Source organism: Grampus griseus (genome assembly GCF_964374135.1).
Source record: "Grampus griseus genome assembly, chromosome: 17".
NCBI classification, from domain to species: Eukaryota; Metazoa; Chordata; class Mammalia; order Artiodactyla; family Delphinidae; genus Grampus; species Grampus griseus.
The window spans coordinates 8,573,044-8,599,954 of NC_139011.1; the positions used below are offsets into that span (position 1 = coordinate 8,573,044).

At 41.3% G+C, this 26,911-nt stretch overlaps 1 protein-coding gene across 1 annotated transcript; it reads left to right on the forward strand.

The window, feature by feature from the left end:
* Nucleotides 1–1,001: 1,001 nt before the first annotated feature.
* Nucleotides 1,002–26,911, forward strand: TMEM71 (transmembrane protein 71; the record flags this gene model as incomplete). Its single annotated transcript, XM_082674807.1, has 9 exons — nt 1,002–1,041; nt 2,259–2,319; nt 4,281–4,493; nt 6,278–6,450; nt 15,872–16,057; nt 19,650–19,725; nt 22,759–22,820; nt 22,911–22,971; nt 26,006–26,911. 9 exons carry the CDS (start codon nt 1,002–1,004, stop codon nt 26,043–26,045), a joined length of 912 nt encoding a protein of 303 aa, XP_082530933.1. The 3' UTR covers nt 26,046–26,911.

Sequence of the window (26,911 nt, forward strand, 5' to 3'; positions counted from 1 at the left end):
CAAGGAATGCCAGAAGTTCTCCTGATTTCTCTTAAGGTCTCTGTAAGGTAGGATCTATATTGTCTAACAGGTTTTGTGTATAGTTTATTGAAAGAATCAGTTTGAACTTATAGAATTATTTGGGTTTGTTTTAATGTGTGACAGCTATGAAAACAGCCTATTACTAGTTATCACATTTGAAAAACGTGGATAGAGGTGATGAATCAGAAAAGAATTTAGTCTTACCTTACTATGCTACTAGGATAGTGATATACACAAAGTTTAATAGTCATTGGAAAGTAGATCTATGTCATGAGTGGTAAGTGGTCAAAGTTTACCTAATCTACACACTTGGATATGTGTTTAATTTGTAACTGAGAAAGTAAATTATATGTTCAGGAGCACTGAGTTTTGAAATCTGCCCAGTGACATACTATTTTTAGTGCAATGCTGCTTATGCTACTTAGAAATGTCCAGGGTAGTAGCAACTGGAAAAGACCACCAGCCCTCTCTGTAACTACCTGTCAATGGTTTGAAGTGTTGGGTGTTGGACACCAACCCCCTAGCATTGTTTGAACTTGATAATGAAGTTGATGTGTGTTGGATGATGAAAATACAAATACATCTATTTAGAGGGTTCTAGAACCAAACTTTTTTTTCTGATTTCTTAATCAAATAATTAATTTTTATTATTTTATTTTGATTACAAGTCAACCTTTGTAAGTCTAGCCTTCCTGAATAAAATGTTGTGCTTATTTAGAGAAAAAGATTATTTAGATGCACTGAGCAACACAATGGAAAATGTAATCTAAAATCATAGAGGCAGACACAACCTCAGTGGCCCTTCAACCCTGCCTTCAATCCCATTGATCTCTGTACTCTTTCAGTAAACAAATCTGACTAGTGCAATTAGTAGATGCCATCTGTTTTGACTTCATCTTTCTATTTTTAATACGTAATCCACCTTTTTTTAATGTCTTCTGCAGAAAATCTGTAAAGTTTGAACAAGCAGCCTTCCCAAGATGAACCGAATATCTCAACTGATGTCAACACCAGTAGCAAGTAAATGTAGAACTGCTCTACGCAATTATCTTTTGAACGATTAGACTTCTTTTAGCAATTTCCTTGCTTTGATTTTGCTGATACTCATACCATTAACCATCTGTCAGTAGCTCGTGCTTCTTAAATGCCAGTGTTCACTTTGGCAATGATTTTGACTTCATTTCTTTCCTTGAGAGAAATGTGGTATTTTTCCTTTTAGTAGGAAAAAAAAATCACCGTTTTTTGATGCCTGTGCATAAATGTGAAAGGGGATTGTTTATCAGTTACTATTAAGATGCAAAACGGTTGGTCTGTAAAAAAATACCGAATGATTTTGATAGCTACTTGGAGAAAATGTGGGCGTTGTTCAAACGGTAGTGGTTTCAAATTTCTTCCTTCCTCTTGTTATTTTCTCCCCAAACCCTGCTTCTACCCTCCCTCACACTCCTACAATTTTCTCCTTCAAATCCACCAACCCAATCTGAAAGTCTAAACTCCTTTCTTTGTCTTAGATATTTATTGTCAGTAATGGAACCAAGTTTCACTGAACCTGTCTATTAGAAGTATTCACACCATTACTATGCAATATAAAATGCTGCTTTAAAGTTTAGAATATTAATCAAGTACGACTCTCCCCAGTTGAAATCTGTTGCCATGCCTTTGGTTAAATTGTAACATGAATGAATGCATGATCTATTTTTTAATTAAGAATACTCACAGGCGTCATACATTGGAAAATCATTTATATAAAACAAAACTTTATTTTTTTCCACCACTCGTCTTCTGCTCATTATTTTGTAATAGAAGTGCCTTCAAATGCACTAACGAGAGAGAATCTAGGCAGATGATTGAATTCCTCAAATGACTGAGTAAGCTAAAATAACCAGAACGTTGGGTAATTGATTTGGGTTTGGGACAGCTTCACGTAAGATGTTTTCTTCTTCCTTTTCATGAGTCAGTTTGATGCTAATGGCATATCATTGCCTCATCCGAACTAAGGAACCTCTCAAGGAGAGTTGAGTGAGAGAAGAGACAGGAGATAGAAGCCCCTAGATTATGTCTTGCTGCCTGTAGAGACCTGGTGACAAGTTGTGCTCGTCCTGATTCATTGGATGGCTGCACCATTTGGAATCTCTGCTGAGGCTGGAACATCAGCTATTCACACCGTCCACAGTTTGCAATCATGCGTGTTGATGCAGTGTGATAAATTTGTACTTCTCTCTCATTTACTTATGCAGATTCTTCCCGGTCTGAGAAAGAATACGCTGTAGAACTGTCTCCCCCATGCATTTTCCCAAGGTATTCCATGGCGCTTTTTGCAAGAAAAATCAATCAAATTCTTTCTGTATGCGTTATTTTGTTATATTCTTGGCTTAAAAATATTGGAAAATCCCTGGCGGTCCAGTGGTTAGTATTCGGCTCTTTCACTGCTGTGGCCTGAGGTTCAATTCCTGGTCAGGGAACTAAGATCCCGCAAGCCACGTAGTGCGGGGTATATATATTAGTTTTAGGTTTCATCCAGCTTTGGTATGGAGATATATTTCCAGTCCCATGCACATACAAATTGCAAACTTGCCTAACCTAATAAATGGAGTTTGGGAGGGAGGGAGGTGAGTGTGTGGGCAAACGTGAATGGTTTGTTTGTTTGGTGAGTGGAGAAACTACCGAATACCGATGCAATGCATGGTTACTTTTTCTCAAATTGATGTTCTCTTAAATATGCTTTTACTGTCTCGCTTTACAAGAGCCACAAGGGTCTATACCAGTGCACAAGCCAGCCAAATGTCATGCTCCACTAAAACCTGTAGCATCTACCATTTTGTTCACGTTCTGCAGTGAAGTCTCTTTTCTTTTCATTCCTTACTTTTTTTTTCTTTTCTTTTTTTCTGTTTCTCTGTCTGTCTTTTATTCCTCACACAGGTATCAGCCGATGTTTCCTCTAGCATTTTGTGAAACATGCCAGTGGTATAAAGGGATCATGCTTTGATATTAGAACCTGTCCCCTTTTGTAAATTCTAGGCCTCCTACCACTAGCAAATGCATCAGTCAAAGATGAACAGGCGGATCACATGGAAAGAGCACATGCTTTAGAGTCAGAAAGACAGAGTTCAAATCTTAACTCTGCCACTTACTAGTTGTATAAAATATCCAATTTATTTGCCCTTCTGCATCTCTTTTTTTTTTTCCTGCTGTACTATAAAGATAATAATACTTAGCTTTTAGGGAGGTTTGTGAAAAGCAGATAAAGTGTGAAGTATGGGCCAGGCTCGTAGTAAGTTTTCCATAAATAATATCTATTTAAAATAGTATTTTGCTAACTTCAGTGCATGTAATAGTTGTGAATAGGCTTTTTTCTTTGATAGCACCAGTTTATTTTTTAAATATTTTATTGAAGTATCGTTGATTTACAATGTTGTGTTAGTTTCAGGTGTACAGCAAAGTGATTCAGTTGTATGTATTCAGAATATATATATTTTTTTCAGATTCTTTTCCCTTATAGGTTATTACAAAATATTGATATTGCTCCGTGTTATACAGTAGGTCCTTGTTGGTTATCTATTTTATATACAGCATGAATAAGCTTTAAACTTAAAAAAATTTTTCAGAATTTCAGTGAAGCATGAGGCATGAGGTTGCCTTTCAACCAGACAGACACGTGATTGTTTTTCAAACCTAAGACATATACAGACTCACCCAACTAAGTAGAAGACTTCCCTGGACAGCAAATCAGGGAGGGTAACTATGCAATCATTTGTGTGGTTGACCTGAGGGAAATTGGCAAAAGCCAAAAAGATCTCTTTGACTGCATGTTCTCCTATAATTCATATACGTCTGGTGGTCGTGTAGCTGTGATTTATCTATTAGAGTGACAAGAGTAAGGATATAGCATTCAGAGGGTTATTTGAAGTAAGGATGGGCTGGAGCAGGCTCTGAGCTTCCAACATCCCAGGTAGGCTGTTTTGCAATTTTTTTCCTTCCAAGGGTGAGGGGTATCATATGGTGAAGAAACTGATTAGCCCTACGTTTTCATCAAAGTGTTTGAAACAGAAAGAAGCACTAAATGTGCTGTAACTCAGCTGTCTCGCAGGTAAAGAGATGAAAGTGAGAAGTTTAAGAGAGGCAGTCTCAGAGGTGCAGGAGTAGTTGGTAGCCGGGGACGCAAAGAGCTGGTTTTCCTGCACAGCGACTAGAAATGTGGTTTTTGTGCGCCTGGATGAACCGGACAGAGATTGAAAGGTCTTCTCTCATCCCCTCCTTGGTTTTGTCTGTGATTTCCTGGATGGCAACAGTCCCTTTGACTGCTGCCCCATAGATCCCCTGACAGGCTCCCACCTTACCTGTCGCCGAAGTCCCAGACTCCTCACCAATGGCTACTACATCTGGACCGAAGACAGTTTTCTCTGCGACAAAGATGGCAACACAACTCTGAGCCCCTCCCAGACCAGTGTCCTGTACAAGGAGAACTTAGTCAAGTAAGTAGAGGAGGTTAGGTACAAGGATCTAAAGTCCAACCCAAATGTTAATTATTCATTCATTCATTTGTTCATTCAACATCGTTTATAAGGAGCCCATTACTGCTCCAGTTGGTGGAAACACACAGGCTCATAAGGGGCAGGGGTGGCCGACGTGAAAACAAAGGAAAGTAATGAAGCTGGGCTTCCCTGGTGGCGCAGTGGATAGGAATCTGCCTGCCAATGCAGGGGACACGGGTTCGATCCCTGGTCCAGGAAGATCCCACATGCCGCAGAGCAACTAAGCCCACGCGTCATAACTACTGAGCCTGAACTCTGAGCCCGCGAGCCACACTACTGAAGCCCACGCGCCTAGAGCCCGTGCTCTGCAACAAGAGAAGCCACCACAATGAGAAGCCCATGCACCACAACGAAGACCCAGTGCAGCCAAAAAAAAATTAAAAATAAATAAAAATTTAAAAATAAAATTAAATTAAAAAAAAGAAAGTAATGAAGCCATACAGGTGCTGGGAGTGAAGCCTGAGAGAGGTTAGCAGAGGGGAGAAGGAAAGGAGGCCCATTTTATTTGGAGCGACGGGTTAATACAAGCTTCTTAGAGATGAGGATGATTGATTTGAGTCTTGAGAGGCACAGGCTGTTAGTTAAGATAGATGTAGGAAGGAGGACTTCCAGAGGAGGGAACAGGCATGGAGTTCTAAGATACCCTGATACAAAGTGAGAGGAATGGCACATAGTTCGGGAGGGCTACCACTTAGGGTGGAAAGGGCTGCTCTCCCAAGAGAGGAGACTAAGCCCAGAAGCAGGGCTGGATTGAAGAGGTTACATTCCAGCCTAAGAAGGTTGGGCTTTATTCTGTAGATAAAAGAGGAGCTATTGACAAACTATCAGACTCATCCTTAGCAAGATAACACTGATTACGAGGTAGAAGATGGATTGTTGGGAGTGTGGATGTGTGGGGAATCAAAATCTTTTGGAAATGCAATTACCAAATCACATCACCACCCACCCCCTTCCCCTTGACATACTTCAGTGATCTCCCTGTGCTCTTATGTTAAATTCCAACTCCTTCACATAACAGTCAAGGTTATTCATTATCCACCTTCTTTTTACCTTTCCTGACTCATTTCCTAGCATGACTCAATATGAGACTTCTTGTTCATATACCCCAGAAAGGCTCCCTTGACTCCAGATTAGCAATACCCCTCCTGGTACTCTCAAAGCAGCCTCGGTTAATGCGGTTAGAACACACATCCACAGAGCACAGTAATCCAGGGCAGAGAGGATGGAGCCAGACTGCCTGGGTTTGCACCCCTGTTATGTCACTTACTAGCTGTATGACCTCAGACAAGTTCTTTAACTCTTTGTGCCTCAGTTTCCTGATCTGAGAAATGAGGTAACAGTAGCACCTACCTCACAGGGCTGTTCTGAGGATAATGTGAGTTACTATATGTAAATCACTAAGAAAGACACCAGGCACATGATGAGGTCAGTGAAAGCATTAGCCGTATCTGCATTATTTTTGCCTTTCTCCCATACTAGATTATGAACTTCTTTGACCCAAGGTTTTGTCTGTTATCTCAATATACTTGACATTGATCCAAGCACCTGGCACACACAGAAATTTAAGAAACTTCTCTGGAATTAATGGAGGAAACAAATGAAATGAGCTTCACGGACCTGGGTGGTAGAGATGTGCCCTGTGCGTCCATTTTCACTAAATTCTCCGCTTTGACCCTGAGTTGACTCCTACTCATTATTCACTTGGTACTTTCATTTCTCTCCAGAATATTTAGAAAGAAAAAGAGAATCCGCCGTTCTTTTTCTTCTCTCTTCAACCTCAGTGCCTCTGAATCTTGGCTGCATGGAAACACCTTTGGTAATGCTGACTCCTCCCCCAATGAGGACGTCTGGTTGGAGGGGGTCAGGAGGCTGGAAACAAACCATTGCAATGAAAATGGTGAGTCTGAACCTCTTTTTCCATGGTGAAATTTCCAAAAGGGAAGTAGCAACCATGTGGTCCTGGACCAATGGTGAGGAGAGTATGGGGGCAACGCAGTGGAGGCCTGGGGTATTGAGGACTCTTCAGGATGTCTTCCGGGAAGGGGAGGAGGGAGACCAGGTCCCTTACATACACGCACTGGACTCTGATCACACTGATCTGTGCTGTTTCCTGAACACCGTGCTCCTCCTCAGTTCTGCCGCTTCGCTCCTGTTGTTCATATGCTGGGATTCGTTCATTCATTCATTTGTTCACTTGGAAGATTTTATTGAGGGCCAACTAGGTATCAGGCATCGTTCTACACACTGGGACGTATCGGTGAACAAAACAGACAAAACTATTTGTTCGCATGCAACTTGCATTCCTGACAAGGAATGCAATGACGTAAATTACGAAGCATGCTGGAAAGTGGTAAGAAGTGTGGGGCAGCAAAGGAGGAAGTGATGGGCATTTCAAGTTTCGGTGGGGTGACTGGCATGGCCTTCCTGAAAGTGACTTTTGAGCACTGACTTAAACGTGGGAGTGAAGCATCTGGGGAGAAACAATCGGGCAAAGGAAATGCAAGGTCAAAGGTTCTGGCCTAGGAGCCTGCGAGGGGCTGAGTGAGTGAGGGGAGAAGAGAGGTCAGGATCTCAGAGGTGTATGGGTGGAGCAGCTGCGGAAGGACGATGAGACCTGTGAGACCATTTCAAAGGCTTTGCTCTCTGCTCCGAGTGAGAGGAGAAACCGCTGGAGGATTTTGAGCAGAAGAATAACGTGATTCACCTTACATTTTGACAACATAGCTCTGGCTGCTGTGTTCAGGTTAGAGGTGAGGTAGGTATAGAGGGCAGAAGCAAGGAAACCAGTGAAGAGGTGTTAGAGTGACTCAGGTGGGAGAGAATGGCAGCTTGAACTAAGATGATAGCAGGGTGGCGGTGAGAATGGGAAGGATTCTGGATACACTTTGATGGTAGAGCCAACAGGATTTTGCTGTCGTGGGCTGAGACAAAGAAAGAGAGCAGTCAAGGGTGCTTATTATATGCTAAGCACTTTACATCCTGTCTTGTTTATGTTATTTATGTATTATATTATTATTTATATATTACCTTGTTTATATACATTATCATGTTTAAATACCTCAAAGTCCTCTAGGAATTAGGTCATATTATCATATTTATTATCATTATGATAAAATTGAAGTTCAGGGTTAAGTAACTTGCCCATGTTCATTTAGTTTATAAACAGCAGAGTTGGAATTCAACCTAGGTCTGTCTAGTTTGAAAGCCCAGCCTTTGCTCTGTTGCCAGTAAGGGTTTTCCTCTCCTTTCCAGCATATACCTCATAGCCCAGGCCCAAAGAGCAAAGCAAGAGGACTCACATAACACAACCACATAAGAATTTAAAGATATGGTCCTTACGTGTCCACTATTTTTCTCAACCTGCTTCCTGGGCAGACAGCTCAAATACTATATTATTTTTGTGAAAGCTTTTGGATTTGTAGTAATTACAGATTCATAAGAAGTTGAAAAATAAATAATACAGAAAGCACCTGTGTACCCTTCACCCAACTTCCCCTGCTGGTAAAACTTACTCAGTAGTGCATTATCAAAACCAGGAAATTGACATTGATGCCAGACCATGAAGATTCCACCAGTTTTTGTCTGTGAATGTGTGTGTGTGTGTTACACTAGATTCAGTTAAAAAAAATAGTGCTTGTTAAGTGAAGAAACAATTCCTTATGTGAACAAACTAGTAATTAAACTGAGTGTATCCTAGTTCCCCACAATAACAAGGATGTATAAACAGGACAAAGATAAAAGAAAGAGGCAGGGATGTGGCGGGTGAGCCTGGAATGATAGACTGAAGATATCTGAAGAAACTTCTGTGCCGTGTTGAGGACTTTGGGTTTTGTCTAATCAATCAAGGATATTTTAGAAGCCTATTTTATTTTATTATTTTTTATTGAAGTATAGTTGCTTTACAATATAGTGTTAGTTTCTGCTGTACAGCGAAGTGAATCATTTATACGTATATATCATATATACGTATACTTATATATCTCCTCTTTTTTAGATTTCCTTCCCAATTAGGTCACCATAGATCACTGAGTAGAGTTCACTGTAAGTTCTCCTTAGTTATCTATTTTATACATAGTAGTGTATATATGTCAATCCTAATCTCCCAGTTCATCCCACCCCCTTCCCCCCTTGACGTCCCTAAGTTTGTTCTCTACACCTGTGTCTCTAGTTCTGCTTTGCACATACACTCTTTTTGATATTCTTTTCCATCGTGGTTTATCATAGGATACTGAATATAGTTCTCTGTGCTACACAGTAGGACCTTGTTGTTTATCCATATCTAATAGCTTACATCTGCTGGTAGAAGGCTCTTAAGCAGGGCAATGACACAATCAGATTTAGATGTTTAAAGATTGCCTTTACAGCACCATGAAGTGAAGATTGGATGGAGGTACCTAGTGGGAACTCAGAGGCAATTAAAACCAGCTGGCACACCAGGGACCGTGGCTCTGGAAATAGAGGGAAGAGATTGAAGGAATCTTTTTCAAGGTAGAATTGACACGCTGGTGACAGATCGAATGTAGTGATGAGAAAGTGGGAGGAATCAAAGAAAACGGATGTGTTTAATTCGGGGAACTGCGTGAAAAGTTCTGCCTGTCACCAAGGCCTGGAAGACAGTCGGGCCGAGTTATGAGGAAGATGAGCTTTTGAGCTGAACGGACCTAAATTCAAGTTCTTGAATCACCTTCTCCAACCTGAGTGTTCTCGGGGAAGTTAGTTAACAATCCTGGTCTTCTATTTCTATGTATATAAAATAAGAAAAATAGTAACGTGGAATTGCTGTGAGGATGAGATGCAATAATTCATGGAAAGGACATATTAGTACAGGGTCTGGTGTCCTGCTCAATATGAATTAGCTATAAAAAGGCAAAAAGGAACAGATTGGGGTCAGGAAAAGAGACCCTGAATTCTGTTTCTTGTGAGTTTAATTTATTGTACTTATGGGAAGTGGACAGATAGCCAGTAGGGGTTTGGAAGTGTAAGAAAAGAGGTCGGGAGTGAGGAAGGATCTGGATATCGATTTGGAAGCCAGTGTGAGAAGTAGTAGAGGTCTTTGGAATAAAGGAGGAAAACAAGTGGATGAGCAGAAAGGAGAGTTAAGAAAGGAATTTAGGAGGTTAAACAGCAGCTCCAGTAATAATTATCCCTGATAGTAATGAGCGCTATGGACCAGCATCATTGCAACAAATCCATTATGTTATGTCATCACTTCTCTCCAAAGTCTATGCGCGAGTATTAGTTGTGTGCGTGTGTGTGTGTTAGGAACACAATGTAAGATTTACCCTCTTAGCAAAGTTCTAAGTATACAACACAGAATCGTTACCTATAGCCACTGTGCTGTACAGACCTCTAGGATTCATTCATCTTGTGGAACTGAAATTTGGACTATGGAAATCATGCAGCATTTCTCCCGCTGTGTCTGGCTTATTTCACATAGCACAATGTTCTTCAGGTTCATCCATGTTGGTGAGGATGTGGAAAAAAGGGAACCCTTGTGCACTGCTGGAGGGAATGTAAATTAGTACAGTCGCTATGGAAAACAGTAGGGAGGCTCCTAAAAAAATTAAAAATAGAGCTACCATGTGATCCAGCAATCCCACTTCTGGATATATATTCACAGGAATTGAAATCAGGATCTCAAAGAGTTATCAGCATTCCATATTCATTGCAGCGTTACTCACAATAGCAAAGATATGGAAACAATCTAAATGTCCATCAGCAGATAAATGGGCAAAGAAAATGTGGCATATACATACAGTGGAATGTTATTCAGCCTTATAAAAGAAGGAAATCCTGCCATTTGCAACAACATGGAGAGAGTGTTATGATTATCCCCATTTTACCGAGGGGAACGCTAAGGCAGATTAGATCCTTTTCATGGGGCCGTGCAACTAGTAAGTAGCATAGGCTGGCCTCAAACCGAGGAATCTTGAGTATGTGCTCACCATGCTACACCCAGGGCAGGCACGGTGGGGAAAGTTTCTCAGGCAGAGGACCAGAACAGCATGATGCCATGAAAGAAGAGCATATAAAGAAATGACTAAGGGTGTGCCGCTTGTGAAAGAGGTCAAGTGTCCTGCAGCCTTAAAGACGTCTCTGGTAAAAAAGTTATGCACGGCATCTTCCATCAGAAGGCAACTAGAATGCAGCAGAAAATAACACAACAATGTAAAGAAATCCTATTCCAATGAAGATGTTAAAAAAAAAGAAGAAAGCAACTAGAGGTGATCCTGCCAACTCTTGGCATCCCGGACAGATTGTGGCACGGATACCTACAGTGAGAAGGAGCCCTCCTTACTTTTTAATTGAGATATAATTCATACCATAAAGTTTACCATATTAACATGTACAATTCAGTGATTGTTTTAGCATATTCACAAAGTAGGTTATGAAACCATGACCACTTTCTAATTCCAGAACATTTGCATCACACCAAAGAGAAACACAGTACTCGTTATCAGGCATGCCCCATTTCCTGTCCCCCTACCCATTAGCAGACCATTAGCCTACTTCCTGTCTGCATGGATTTGCCTAATTTGGACTCATGACTTTTTCTTTTTCTGGAGGAAAAATTAAACCTTATTTATTTTTAAAAACCAGAAACACTAGGAAAATATATCACAGCCTTGAAACAGCAAAGAGACAGGCTATATTAGCATTTCAAGTAATTAAGTTGGTAAAAAGACAACAAGGTCCTAAGCAAAACGATAAGGGGCCAGAGCAGGGGCAGGAACACTGCATGTTGCAACGGTCCTGACAAAAGTGGTGTTTGGTAATGGTTGGGGGCCTGCCCTTCTTCTGCCCTAAAGGAATCACAGCTCAGCCCTGAGTTGCTTACTTTTTCTTCCATGACCTTCGTGTTGCCAAGGGATTGTCTCAATAGCGTTCTGTTATTTCAGGGGGCAGAGTCAGCAATATTGGGGCTTAGGCTTTCATTCCATTCTGTTTTATAAAAACCAGGTTTTTCCAAATCCAGTACTTCATGACTCTCCTCATTTCACCGTTCTTTCCTGTATACTAGTATACAACACAATCAAAACCCCCTTGACTTTTAAGGGTGGGCTGCATCTTCCTCTCATTGGTAGCACTGCTGCAGTAGTGGCTGGCTTCTGCTGACCTATCTTATGCACTTGGAACATCCATCTCTTGGTCCTAGGCTGACTTTCTGGAACACATGGGGCAAGTCTCTTCTTGGTTCTAAAGCAACGTTTTCCCAAAGTGTGGGTTAGGCAGCAGACGCCTCTAGGACACGACAGTAGTGAATGCTGAATCTCTCAGTGAGACAGAAGCTCTGACTCTTCCAGATCTCACCATCTTTCTCATAAAACCAAGGAGAAGGGCTCAGATGAGAGCCTCAGTTGCTTTAAGACTCTTCAACACTCACTACTCTCTCTTTTAACAAAGAACAGACTCAGAGCTCTCCCCTACAAAAGTATTTAGTGCAAATTAAATAAGGTCTCATTTTCACTGTATTTGGTTTTGTTTTTTGTTTTTTGCGGTACGCGGGCCTCTCACTGTTGTGGCCTCTCCCGTTGCGGAGCACAGGCTCCGGACACGCAGGCTCAGCGGCCACGGCTCACGGGCCCAGCTGCTCCGTGGCATGTGGGATCTTCCCGGACCGGGTCACGAACCCATGTCCCCTGCATTGGCAGGCGGACTCTCAACCGCTGCACCACCAGGGAAGCCCTGTATTTGTTTTTATATTTACTTTTTCTTTAGGACATTTAAATGATTGATATAAAGTTTCCTTTAAAGTAAAAGACTAAAGTGAAACAATTTAAGAAAATATGAAATGGCTAGGAGCTAAGAAGGCTCCGGGATGTGGCAAAAATCAGGAAAATGATGCTTGGATGCCTAAAGTTTGGGAATCACTGTTCTAAAGGCAGAGTTTCACATATTTGTAAATCAACATCTTGTTTTCCCATAGTTGCCTCTTCAAAATATGTCCAAACAACCTTAAAGCAATTGGACCACAGCAGCACCGCATGTGCATGAGGTATCTTGTTAAAATTCTCATGGTTTCCAAATATCTTCTAAATATAACAAATCAAACCACCCGCCTCCAAATCAGTAATTAGTCAACCCCGGGTGCGCACACACAGGATTTTGAAAGCTCTCATTTCTGCTGTCAATTGTAATCAAATCTTCCCCAGACTTCTTATTTTCCGGATTTACCCAAAGCCCCGTGACTTTTATCAGCAATTTATTTTTCTCTGGAAACATCGCCGAGTTAGAAGACTAGAGAAGAATTCAAAATTAAATTGTTTTGCTGTTTTCTCTCTGGGCCATGGATGCAATCAAAACTTACTTCCTCTGATTTCCTTTTGCTTCATTTTTCAGGCTAAAAATGTTTTTCTTGTTGTTGTTGCCTATTTTGTTTATCCTTAGCTCACCCCTTCCACAGCTGTGTCGAGATACCTTTCCTCATTAGCTGCAATTCATTCTTTAGCCATGGCATTCTGTGGCTTCCCAGACCCAATACTGCAATTTGGGATGCATCCCCAGAGCCCGTGAGTCATATTGATAGAGGATCTAGGATTCGTGCCGGGAGGACGAATCAGGACTTCCCGCTCTATTTCTGCCAGTCCCAAGAAAGAAAGACAAGATGACCTCAGACAAGGCACCCTTGCCTGAGGTCTGCGATCTTCTCTTGATCTAGCGCCTCTTCCGTAAATATCTTTAATGGCAACATCTGTATGTCACTTTGTGTTTCCCTCTATAGCAAACAAATGCCCATTCTACATTGCAAGGATAGGGAATGTGCTCGGGAGAAATGGATTCCTCCTTTTCAAACAGGAGTCAACTACCCTGCATTTAAAGAAATCAGGAGGAACAGAATGAAATTAATATCTTCAAATATAATACCAAAGAACTATTTACTGAAATGTTTTCTGCATTATGATTCTTTCATTTATTATTAAGGTTAGAGGGAAAAAAATGTCAGTGAGGGGAAGTGTGAATTGGGGGCAAACCTTGTCCTTTCAGAGATGAAAATTCCTTGATCATTTTTTGTTAAGATTCTTTTGTGGTTTCTCTTTTTAATGTCAGCTCTTCTTGCAGAAAATTCTGTGTAATATTTCCAGTATGCTACACGAGATACATTTTTCTTTCATCTCACTCTCAGTGGCAAAGCATAAGTTCAACAGAGCAGCCTTGGACGACAGCACAGGAATATTTTTACTCTTCTCACATCCTCAACCATATCTCCCCAGATCTTAGTTCAGTGCCATTCATGAATATATAATCAGCCATGAAAGTACCAGTTCCTTCTCACTTCCATGTTAATTTGACCACATAGCTTCCTCTCTTTTTTTAAAACAGCTTTATTGAGGTATAATTGATATATGCAGATGTACTTATTTAATGTGTACACTTTGATGAGTTTGGACAGTTGCAAACCCCCTGATACCATCACCAGAGTCAAGGCAACAGACATCCAACACCTCCCAGAGTTTCCTTGTGTCCCTTTGTGGAGTCTTTTGTTTCTGCGGGGGTTTTGGGGGGAGTCTGTTTTTTGTACTAAGAACAAAAAGCGAGATCACCCTTCTCAACACATTTTGAAGTGCATAAAATACCTCATTGACACCTATAGCCACTATGTTCAGCAGACCTCTAGAACTTATTCATCTAGCATCACTGAAACCTTATAACTGTTGAACAACTCCCCATAGCCCCCTCCCCCCAGCTCCTGGCAAGCACCATTTTATTCTCTGCTTTTCTGATTTTGACTATTTTAGATACCACATGTGTAAGTGGAATCATGCAGTATTTGTCTCTCTATGACTGGCTTATTTCACTTAGCATAATGTCCTCCTGGTTCATCCACAATGTTACAAATGACAGGATTTTCTTTACTCATTTGCCTATTGGTGAATACTCGGGTTGTTTCCATAACTTGGCTGTTGTGAATAGTGCTGCAATGAACAAGGTCCAGGACCTCGTCTGCAACTTGGTCATTACTGGACGCTCTGCATGTTTCACTTTCTACTGTTTCCTTTTTCTATGGCAACCAGCAGGGATGCTTCTGCAGATTGCTTTGTCAAGAGGCAGCAAGCTGTGGGTGGGAGGGTGGGAGGCAACCTGCAGGGTTGGCAGGAATTCCCATGTCCAGAAGCATCAGTTCATTAGCTCAGTATCCAGGCCTGTCTTGTGCATTATAGGATGTTTCACAACATCCCTGGGTTTTATTTCCTTAGATACCAGTGACACCCCATCCCTTCTCCCCTGCTCAAAAACCCAAAATGACTCCAGACATTGTCAAATGTCCCCTGGGGAGAGAAATTACTTCTGGTTAAGAAACACTGTTATATGAGGACCCCAAGTGTCTCTTGGAGTTCCACAGTCATTCCCAGCTTCCAAAACGGGGAGGGGCCTCTCTCCCATCTCTCACTGCTGAGTGAGCACTTCAACACACCAGGTACCTCCTGTTACACTCATGCTCCAAGTTGCCCTCAGGATAAATCTTAGCTCCTGAGTGAGTGTGACCCATGAGGCCCTTCGTGATTTGACCCCCTCTTAGCAGTCCAGCCAGAACCATCTTCCAGGACTTCCTGTCTGACCGCATAGGAGGCCTCCCTCTTCTGGGAACCTGCCACGTTCTCTCCCAGGCTGATGTCTTTCCTTCTCCCCCTCCCCCCTCCTCCTCCCCTCTCCCTCCCCCTCCCCTCCCCCTCTCCTGTCCCCCTCCCTCTCTCCCCTCCCCCCTCCCCTTTCCCCCTCTCCCCTCCCCCTCTCCTTCCTTCTCCTTTCTGCCTGGCCTGCCCTCCTCCTGCTGTCTCTCTGGAAGCACTCCTACTCATCCTTCAAGTTTCCACTTCAGCACTCACACACTCCCTCCTAGGCTCCATCTGGACACCTTCTGCCAGGCTTCCACATAGCAATGACCTCGTTGCCTCTTAGCTGTGGGCTTGTGTGCCTGTCCCTCTCCAACTGTGAGTGGGGCACAGCAGTATCTACTTTGGCTTCTGACTCCCAGCCTCTTGAGCTGTGTCCTGTGTGCAGTTATACAATAATTCTGCATTGAATGAATCAACGGATCCGCCCGCCCCGGGGCTCATGGACCTTTTGCCTTCCCCTCTACCCTGGCTCCCCTTCCGAAACTCTGGCTTGGCATCTTCTCTGGGGCTGTCACCTGTGGGCTGCCTGAGTCACTTTATGATCCAGACATGCCATGAAAATAGAGGTTAGGAAAAAAATATCTCTGCTCGTTCAGTTCCAATTCTCTGTCCTTCTTGAGACTATTGTTATGATCATTAGTCACCGAAAACACACACACACACACAAACACACACAAGCACTGATCCCTTCTGCTCTTCCAGGCGGTGGTTTGGACTGTTCACTGATGGATAACTGGGAGTCGGAGAAGCTAAATGCAGAGTCTGTGAAAACCTCCTTTTCCAGCCATGTCACCTCTCGGAGTCCTGGAGAAAACTCCCACAACCTGCCTCCTCGGTCCCAGTTCACAGCTTCTGAACCTTTCCAGGAAAACATTTTGGATCATCCAAGTGAGGTTTTTTTTTTTTAAATCTTTGCCACACCCAAATAATTCTTCCTTTCAGGGCCCAGAGATGACTATATCCCCTTAGGCGCTGGTATCAGCCTGTGCCCATGTGATGCATTCGCAGAGAAGGTGATTGATTTGGAGGTGTCATCTTTGAGGCACCAGAAGGACTGGATTTGCAGTGTTATTTATTTTTTAAAAACCCTGAAGACGTTTGGCAAGATGTTAAGCTTGGCTAAAGCGGAGTCGTGCGTACACAGGTGTACACTGTTATCACCTTTATACTTAGCTGTGCATTTGACATACACTATAAGAAGAAAATGAGGGGAAGAAAGAAAAGAACGTCCTTTCATGCTATGCCCCCAGCAAGGAAAGTCAAAAGATATCCAGGCATTGTTATTTCCCGTCAGTAGTACATCTGAAATAAATTCAGCAGGCATCTCCCTTAATCTCTAGCTTGCTAATATCAGATTAATCATGTCTGCACACAGTGTCGCCTCCAGGCTCTATCTTCAGCTTGCCAAGGTTCAAAGCCCAGTGCCCATTTGTTGGCTGGAACTCAGAAGCTGTTTACCCAACCCTGCAAAATTTCACGTTTTCATCTGTAAATGGAGATAACCATAGTGCTTACCTTGTAAATGACTAAAATAATCCGTGTCGAGCACTTAGCATCGTGTATACTAAGCACTTCAAAAATGTGACGTTATGATTACATAAGATTGAGGTTAAGTGGAAAAATAATATCTTCTCTTTGTTTGCCTTCCCCAAGTCATGAATATTTATTTCACTGACCACTTCTATTCCCAAAGACCAATATGCTCTGCTTTATTTTGTCCCAGTGCAGCTATTAGATAAGTGTTGAGGGTTTTTTAGTTCCCTTTCAAGGTGTTGGGATGACAGAGAAAGCAGTGTTTATTTTTTAGACAGTTCCCCGGTGATCAACACCTACTAAGGCTTCACAGCCACCTCCTCCAGGGAGTCCACCCTGTTTTCTGAGGAAGAGGTGTTAAGTGACCCCTTTTTGTGTTCCTCCATACCCATTTCCTGCACTGCTCTTGCATGTTTACTTTTGTATCTCACCCATCATGCTGTGAGCTCCTTCAGGATGGGCACCATATCTTAGGCATTTGTAGATTTTAAACTTACCCAGGTAGTGCTTGGCACAGAGCACGGGCTCCATGGCTGTGGTGGACCAGTTAAGTGTGCTATCTCCATTTTACAGATAAGAATACTCAAGTTCTGACAGGCCAAGTAAGCCTCTGTACATGTTCTGTGTTGTATCTAGAATGTCTCCCACGGGCTATACCTGGAAGACCCCTGCTCTTTCTTCAAGGTACAGTTCAGAGGAGACCGCTTCTGTGGGGCCTTCTCTGCCCCCTGCTGGGGCCTTGAGGTAACACTTGGCTTCCCTGAGACGCCATAGCACCCAGCACCGGGTATCTATCTCTCTGTTGACGCCATCTTCCTTTGCCTCACCCGTCTATGAAGCCCTGAGTGGACAAGGTCTCCGTTTGATTCTATTTTATCTCCTTCACATGTAGGTCTTGAGTGTGCAGGCTGTTTCAGGTGATGGTTCATATGCTGGGGATATAGGCATGCATGGCATCATCTTTATCACTCAGGGCTTTTTGAGTTCCAGCGGATGGCAATCCAACTCAAAATGGATTAATCAATCATTCAATGTATTGCTTCATATTATTAAAAATTCCAGGCAAACATTTCAGGTTTCTGTCAGTCTCTACAAGTCTCTTTTCTTCTGTGTCAGCTTCACTCTTTAAAATGCTACTCACTACTCCATGGTAGTTCCTGCTGGCTCTGTACCTACAACTTTCCATGTTCAAGGCCAGCAGAAGGAGATTATTGGCTTCTCAAGTTAGGACCAAAGGGCAGGCTTTCTTGGTTCAGGAAGGGTCCCCTTTACATGGCAAAACCAATCCCTTTGTCAATAAATATGTAAAGCTCCAAATGGCTTGGAGTGGATCAAAGACTGGGAGGGAAATCAGTCTGTCCATGGGCACCATGTACTAGGAGAAGGGGAGAGGGGGCTTCCCAAGGAAAATATGGGCACTGCCACCAAAGAGCAGCCAATAGATGCTGGCTATTCTCAATAGTCTGGTGGGGAATTGTAGAGAAAGAAAACAGCAATTTTAATTCAGTGTGAAAAGGTTGTTGATGGAGACAGGCATAAGGTATAATGGGATTATCAAGAGGGAGAAGCTAAGGGCCAAGGGGGAGTTGAAGGCATCCAGGAAGGCTTCTTCAAGGAGGTTACACGTGAACTAAGCCAAAATCAATGCTACGTGAGCGGCTACTGATGGAATGAATCAATGAACACCTTGTCCACAATCACACAATGCATATCTTTATAGAACTTGAATTTAAACCCAATTTTCCTTCAATATTCAAGTCTAGTGACCTTTGCAGTCAAGCTAGACTTATTTCTGTGAGAAAATGGGTTTCAAATTCTACTTGAAATCAGAGGAAGCTAAGAATAGAAACATACTTTAGAAGGATGGTTGAGTGTTCAACTGAACCCACAATAACTTATTTAAATCACAGTATACATGAAATACTGTACACTTGCAGTGATGTCATTCACAACTGCTATATTTTGCATTGCCGGTCTCCAGTGTTCTGCCCGCATTGTGGACTAAGTAGGTTTCTGTTAGCTGACTCGACCTCCATTCAGAGCACAAATGGCAAAAATAAACGCGTTCATAGCTCAAAGTCATTCCAAGTTTTAAACAACTATTTAAACAAAAATTGAGCTTTTGAAGCATTTGGCAAAGATTAAGCTGAGGTTTGTTCTATTTTCCTTTAGATCTTTATGTGGCGATCCTTAAACTAGCTCTGATTTCTTTTAGGTGATTAGAATAATACTCAGGGTCACAACTGGTTTAACTCTTCCATTTATAACTTCTGGAGGATTTGCAGTCATTTCCACTGTGGCTTAGTAGCACTGAAATATTTTACGATAGCAAAGAGTTTCAGAAGGACAGATAGTTCCGAATATTTATTCTCTTTTTTTGCCCTTTAGAGACTCCCAGCATGCCACGTTGCCATTCTCTTTCCCCGCCCCATTTTAGGCAAAACATGGTGTTCTGGCTAGATGTGGTTTTTCAATCTTGGCTCTAGCACCTCATAGCTGTGTGACCTCGGACGAATTTCATCATTTGAAATTTGGTCTTCTCATTTGCAGAACTGTGATAATGGTTCCCGCCTCACGCTTTTGTCGTGTTGATGAAATGAACTGATGTAGGAAAGCTCTTTGTGAATCATAAGTCACTCCACAAATTTGAGGCATTAATATTATTATCAATATCATCCCAGTTAGATTTCTGACATTAGCATACATTCTAAAAAGCCTTTCCCCAACGTTAAAGTAAAAGGCAAGCCCCAAACTGTTTATGTAATGTAATCATTTATTTTTTTAGTGATAGGACAAAAGTGATCATTTTCAGGAAATTTGTAATAAATGGCCCTGTACAACATTTGATAATTTTATCTTATTACTTATGACAAATTACTTGAGCTGACATACGTTTGAAAACCATGTGTTTGAGTTCTAATTCATTTCTTTTTATTTTTCCTATTAGAAACCAGTTTGTTAGGAGAGGTCTCCTTTCAAGCAACTCTGTTTGCTGCATGCTTAATTATCTCTGCCTGTGCAAGGTAATTCAGATTTTATGTTTATGTGGTTGTGTTTCATAATTAATGAAACTGTAATTGATTGATGATTTCCTTACCTTGTTCCGCAAAGCGTTTTAGGTAGCTCTGTGGTTAAGATCTGTTCATTTGTCTGTCCATTGCCCTTTTATCTATCACCTCCCTCCTCCCATTATCTCACAAGACATATCAAAGGCAGTGGATCTTGCTAGAGATTGGATTTTTACCATGCATTATCCTTCGTTTAAATCCTCAGTGACTCCCTATTACAGATACAGTCTAAGTAACCCTACTTGGAGTTCAAGGGCATGTGAAGTCCCACAATGGAGTCCCATTGGGACTCCATCTTTCCCATTATATTTTTATATCCTCACATAAAATGTCTCCTCAACATCTCAGAGGACATAACGCTCTTGCCTGGTTATAGGCACGTTTCTGTTCTACCCTCTGTCCAGCGTGTCCTTCCTATTCTTTTCTTGCCCAAGTCTCCAGGGCGGTGATCAAGTCCCATCTGAGCTAATCCCACCTGTGCCTCAGAGCCTTTGTGCTTGCTATTTATTCTGCCTACTACAGTCTTTTTCTTCTGGAGAAACAATAACTTGTGCCTTAATTCTTTCTGAAATCTGTCCAAATGTCACAAACATTGTCAGAAAGCCCTTCCCTGACAACCCTGTATAAATAGAATACCATTCTCTATCACACACATCTCACTTGGCTTTTCTTTGGAGCCTTTATCACCACTGACCTATTATGTGTTCACTTGTTTAAATGCTAATGATTCGTCTTTCCCTATAAGATTGCAAGCTCCTTGAGGACAGAGACACTGTGCTAGGGCCTCATCGATATTTGTTGAAACAATGAAACAGGGATGAATGGTACCTCCTGGGGTCTTTGTGGTCCTTGAACTCCAGTCACTAAGTGCTGCTTCCTCTCAAGTCCCTCCTGTTGATGACCAAGTATCTCACATCCCATGGACCACTTGGGGGAGTTGTATTTTTAAATACGAAGCCCTGGATCCCGTCCCTTGAGATACCAATTTAGATCGCGTGAGAATCCATACTTTAAAACAGCTTCCCAGATAATTATGAGGTTTGAGAAGTATTTTTGGATCATAATGGAACCAGAAGAACACAAAGGGGTTGGGGGGAGTCCTGTAGTTAAAAATACATTTGCAAAATTCTGCATTATATATCCCAAGTTGGAGGATCACAATGTGTATTAGCATAATAAAGTCTCAGTGAAATAATGTGGTGAAGAAACCTGTTTAGCTTTATTTAACTTAGCTTTTCCCAGACTTTGCTGATCATGGAAACTTTTCTTTATTTCATAGGACTATTAATAAAGTGTTCCTCTTAGGTTAATTTCTGTAGAACCTCCTCCCTTAAGAGGAGAAATTGACTCCCCATCACTTGAGTTTGAGCTACCTTTTGAAACTTGCTTCCAAGCAGTAGTGTTTGGAAAGAGGGGGAAAAGGAAACTTTTCAGTTGAGAAAACTGACACATGGTACCTCAGATGATGAAGGTCAACATCAAAAGGTATGAGTAGTGTTGATGGCATGTACCCTTCATATGATGAGAATGGCACTCCACCTCTAGGGTCTTCTGAACCCCAGTCTAACCATGAGAAAAACCCAACTTGAGGGACACTCTCCACATTATCTGACCAGTGCTCCTCAAAACCATCAAGGTCATCAAAACCAAGGAGAGTCTGAGAGATCGTCACAGCCCAAAGGAACCTAAGGAGACATAATGACTAAATGTCATGTGATATCCTATGTGGGATGCTGGAAAATGGATCAATTAGGGAAAAACTGTAAAGTTCAAATGAAGTGTGGAGTTGAGTTATTAGTGATGCGCCGATGTTGGCTCCTTATAATTATAGCAAAGGTACCATGTACTGTAAGATGCTAATAACAGAGGAAATGGATGTGGGGTATGTGAGAACCCTTTGTATTCTTTTTTGCAATTTCTCTGTATATCTAAAGTTATTCTAAAGTAAAAAGTGTAGTTAAGTAAATAACTGTTTTTTTTAAAAAAGAACTATTCCTATGGGCAACAGCATGGATGAACCTCACGGATATTATATAAGTGAAAGATGACAACAGAGTCTATATGATTGTCAAGAAAAGGCAAGACCAATCAGTTACTATAGATGTAAGAATAGTGGTTAATTTGGGGGGATAAAGTGGGAAAGATCAACAAAGGAAACCTTATGGGTTGCTGGAAATATTTTATTTCCTGCTTTGGGTGATTACGAGGGTTTATATTTTTAAAAAACCCAAAATGTGCACTTTATATGCTTTAGTGTACATTTGCTAAAGCTCAACTTTTAAAAGTTTTTAAAATGCCTATGAAGAGATGTCTGAGAAGATATTTGTCAGAATTTAATAGTGAATGCTTCAGGGCGGTGGGAGTTTTTTGGTGACATTTTCCTCTTGTCTTTGTATTTATTTGCAATCTCTTTCCATATTCATATTTTGAGCACAAAAGCTATAAAAATATTATTCTTCAAAAAGAAGAAAATCCACTGTGTGATACAATCATCCATCAGATTGACAAAAACCCAAAAGTTTAACACCCTCTTTTGTCAAGGTTATGAAGCAGTAGGCATACAAAGTTTCTCCTTTTTCTTTTTCCTAGAAGTTTTATACTTTTGTGGTTTACATTTCAGTCTATGACTCATTTTGAGTTAAATTTTGTGTTAAGGTGTGAAGTCTTTGTATAGGTTCGTTTTTCTGCATGTGTCTAAACGATTATTTTGACACCATTTGTTGAAAAGACTCTCCTTTTTCCATTGCATTGCTTTTGCACCTCTGTTAAAAAATCACTTAACTTGTATCTGTATGGGTCTATTTCTGGAACTTCTATTCTTTTCCGTTGATCTATATCTCTATCCTTTTGCCAATACTGCACTATCTCTATTACTGTAGTTTTATAGTAAATCCTAAAATCATCCATCTATGGTAAATCTAAAAGAACATCTTATGTGTTGGAAATATACAATTAGTTTGCTAAGCCTGAGCAATCCTACTGTTTCAGATGGTTTCTGGGAGGAATCATAGCCAGTGTCTTCACATGCTCCTTGGTGATAACCATTGCTTGTAAGTAACCGTTTCCCAAATTACTGCTCTGATTCCTGTATTTTATTCCAGTTTTGGGCATTTAAAAATACTTTCTCTTTTTCCTCCAAGATGTCGTCAAGTCATTTCTTCTCAGCCTTGCCAACTCTTTCAAAGCCACCACCTGCACTTGGTAAGTGTTGCCTGTGTTAGCATCATCTGTACAAAGACGACCACAGTCTGATACCTGAGAATGCTTTCTGCTGAGTAATGGATGGTAGTGACTATGTACAAGAAAGGTCCTGATTATTTGTCCTGAAGAATACTTTCTATTCCTGCTAAGATCTGATAGTAGTATTAACCTGTCTCCTAAATTCCTACACCAAAATAGATAGAATTAGTTTTTAAGGCAGCAAGACATAGGAAATAATATGAATTTTCAATTTTTAAGTAGTTTTTAAAGGGCTCTTATAGATTCATAGCACTGTACTTCATAAATAGCCCATATTAAAAGGCTTTTATCTTAGAGTTTCCCAAAGAGCTGGCAAACTGCCCGTGAAATGATTTCAGTTACAAACTGTGATTTCTCCACCATCTCTCACCCACCCACTTAACGATCCCCCTATATGCTGACTGCCATAGTTCAGCATATTTCGAAGGGTGACTGGGGTCTGGGTGAGGTGCTCACAGAATCTCAAACAGCCTGCAAATCTCCATCCCCTTGCAAGATGGATGGTGTTAATTACCCTCACTTTAATATGGCTGCCAGAGGTCGACTCCCAGAGTTCGGAGGCTGAGGTCTGTAATTCAAATTAGTTTACTGGCCTTCTCTCTTGACACCCTGTTGCCCTATTTATGAAATTTTTCTGTTAATTCTGAAATCACAGTGCGGCTTAGTGAAGACTTATTTTGTTTTGGACTCCAGCCAACATTGATTTACTGTCACGCTGAGCGATGTTTCCCTTCCTTTCCTGGCCTTCCAGGTTTCTAGGGGCGAGCATCTGGTATAGCTAAGTTTTATTTAACCTGATAGTTAGAAAATTGGGTCCTGAGGTCACCCGAGAAATCCTTATTCTTTAGTTCTTATAAATTAATGATATTTGTCTAAAACTTTTCTAAGATACCCACTTCTTTCCCTCTAGCTACGGGGCTGTGCACAGGTGCATCTCACACGAGGTTAACCACAGATTCGCACGTGTGCTCAGCTTTTTGGGCTGAGATGTCAGGACTGGACTAACCGGTCCAGGACTGGACTAACCTATAATGTCTGAACAAAAGACTTGCATCCAAAGAGTCAATTTGTAACCCAACTTTCAGAAATGTCAGATGGTGAGAATAGTAGAAACCCGTTTTCTTTGGGTTTTAAGATGAATATATACAATTAATCAGAGCGACAAGTATCATCTTTTTAGGAAGCTTAATGAGGGCGGAGTTTCTCAAAGCAAGGCATGGGGACATTTGCTCTAGAATCAACTGGGGAGCTTGTTTGAAAAGCAGAGGAATGGATCCTGATTCCAGACCTTCTGAATCCAAATTTCTGAGGAGGTCTTTATTATTAATAACCTCCCCAGGAAATTCTTTGCACATTAACTATGAAAGTCTTGGAACGATGGTTTGTAAAGCCTTTACCCCTTGATCTCTAAAGTGGCATCGCTTAGCCTACTAAATCTTTATTGAGAGTTTACGATGTGTTCTGTGCTGCACTGGGTGTCCAGTAATGCTCAGCAGACATTTATGGAGTCTCTGCTAAGGGTCAGACACTGTCATTAAGTGCCAGGGTTACAATGCCAAGGCCTCGAGATTTCAGAGTCTAATTAGAGGGACATGTAAAGGGCAAGGTGAAGTTACATTTTGAATGCGATAAGTGCAAGTACAGAGTTAGCACAGAGGCTATGGGATCACCAGGAATGATGTTTGGCTAGACCAGGAGAGGTAAGGAGGGTGGGCAGGGAAGGCAGTCTGGATAAGCCAGTATCTGACCTGCAGGTGTTGTGTCACCTGTTGCTTTAAGGGCATCTCCCACTGTTCTGTACTCCTCTTAAAAGAAATTAGATCAAGACCAGGATGATATTTCCATCTTAAACGCTCTCAGCTACAGCCTCATTTATGGAAAAAGATTACTTCTTTGATTACTTGTGAACATACTTCAACTTGTTTTCCTCTCGTTTCCTCTCCATTTTTTCCCATTTCCTGCCCACCGACCTCATATACACACACTCTTGCATTCAGGATCTGTGAAAACAAGGACTATTGACTTCATTTCTGTATCCAATGCCTTGAAAATAGTAGGTACTCCATAAATATTCATTGAATTGAATGTATTTGCTGTCTCTTTTCTTAAAGTACTTCCTTTAGAGCCAAGAGCTCTGCTCCTGTACATTAAAGATTTTGCAACCCTCTTCCTCATATATAAACATATCCAGAAACCAATAAGCCAAAGACATGGTTACTAACAAGAACAACTCATAGGTCTCCTCCAATAATCAAGGAGCGGAAACCACGGGAATTGCAGACAAGCACTGAATTCAGTTCAACAAACATTACGGAGCAGCCCTCCCACACCGGTCCGGCGCTGCACATAGTTAGATTAGATAAGATACCTACTCTTTAGCACATTATAGTTCTCAAATCACATCCCTTTTCATACCATCATGCAATTCTTATTCAACCACCTTCTTGGTTAAATATAAAGTCTTCAAGTTTGGGGACTGTCTATACTGCTCACCATTGGTTTGAAGGTTCCTTTCAAATGAAGGTCATCAGAGGTACCCCATGTCGCCAATAACGTGTTAGCATCAGCAGTGTCCATTTTGCATTCATGACATCATAGTAGCAAAATGGGCAACATCTCTTTTCTCTACTTCTCCATGAAGAAATATATATTTATACAGTTGGTGAATGAACGAATCAACTTTAGAGAGTAGAAATATGGGGAAAACGCACTTGTTTTTTGGGGAGAGAAGAAAGACAATATAAAATAGTAGTTAACTAAGTACAAAGCTGGGATTAGGGACAAAAACCTCTGTAGGCTGTCCCAGGAAGGGGAGATAACTGAGAACTAGTAGGAGGAAAAAGAGCTGGGGCACCACTGTCCTAGTTTTGATTATTCAAGGTAGTCGTGCTTGTGTGTGTGTGTGCGTGTGGTCATGCAGTAATTCAAGCAGATACTGCATTTTCTCATGTATGTGGATGGATTATGCATTTCTTTCCTCCTTTTTCTGACCTAGGTTTTGCCAAAATTTGACAACCATTCAGGAGAGCCTCTGATGAATGTCTTCAATCTGAATATCCAGAAATTGTCCCATTTGTAGTCTGCTTGGAATCAACTGTTTTATTGGAAAGAGTGAACAAGTGGATAACTGAGAAAAAAGAACATTTTAATTTGGTTATGTGGTTTAAAAAAAAATCTCAGTTTTGGCCTCACAATGATAATATGCTCATGAAAATAATATTAATTTGTCTTTCCTCTGCAAACACAAGCAGTTGCAAGGAAAGGACTGGGAAACGTGACAGAGAACAAACCACCTGGATGAGTGTTCTCTTATTATACCTTAAGGCAGTGGTTCTCAAACATTAATTTTCTTTAGAGAATTCTATGAGGAGCTTATAACAATGCAGATTCCTGGGCCTGCCTGCCTGTACCTATCCCTTGCTGAACCGCTGCAGTTGAACAAAGAAAGGGAATTCACATAATCAGCACCAACTTGAAAGTAAATAAATGCGGTTTGTACATAAACTATAATGTAGAAAAAGTTTTCAGTTCTTCCCAAGGAATGGCCTAATAGAAGGTGGTGACAGTAGATAATGGTTGATGGAAAACAGGCAGGAGAGAGCCATTTTTCAGAAAGTTCTTCTTTCTAACCAGTTTCTTTACCAAGTTTTCAATCATCTTGGCACTCATGATTACCTTTCACTCAAACTTCAATTCAAATGAAGATATAACACACAAAAAATACCTCAGGGGCAAAATAAAGGCAAAACACCGCAGTGCTTTGAAATACACAAAAATTGCACAGTTGCACTGAGGGATTACAGGAGATGCTCCTCTCCATCCCTCTTGCTTGGTATATGTTCCCAAATGTGGCCTGCGGTTCAAATTTGTTTTGCATGACATTCTCTGGCTGGAGAATTGT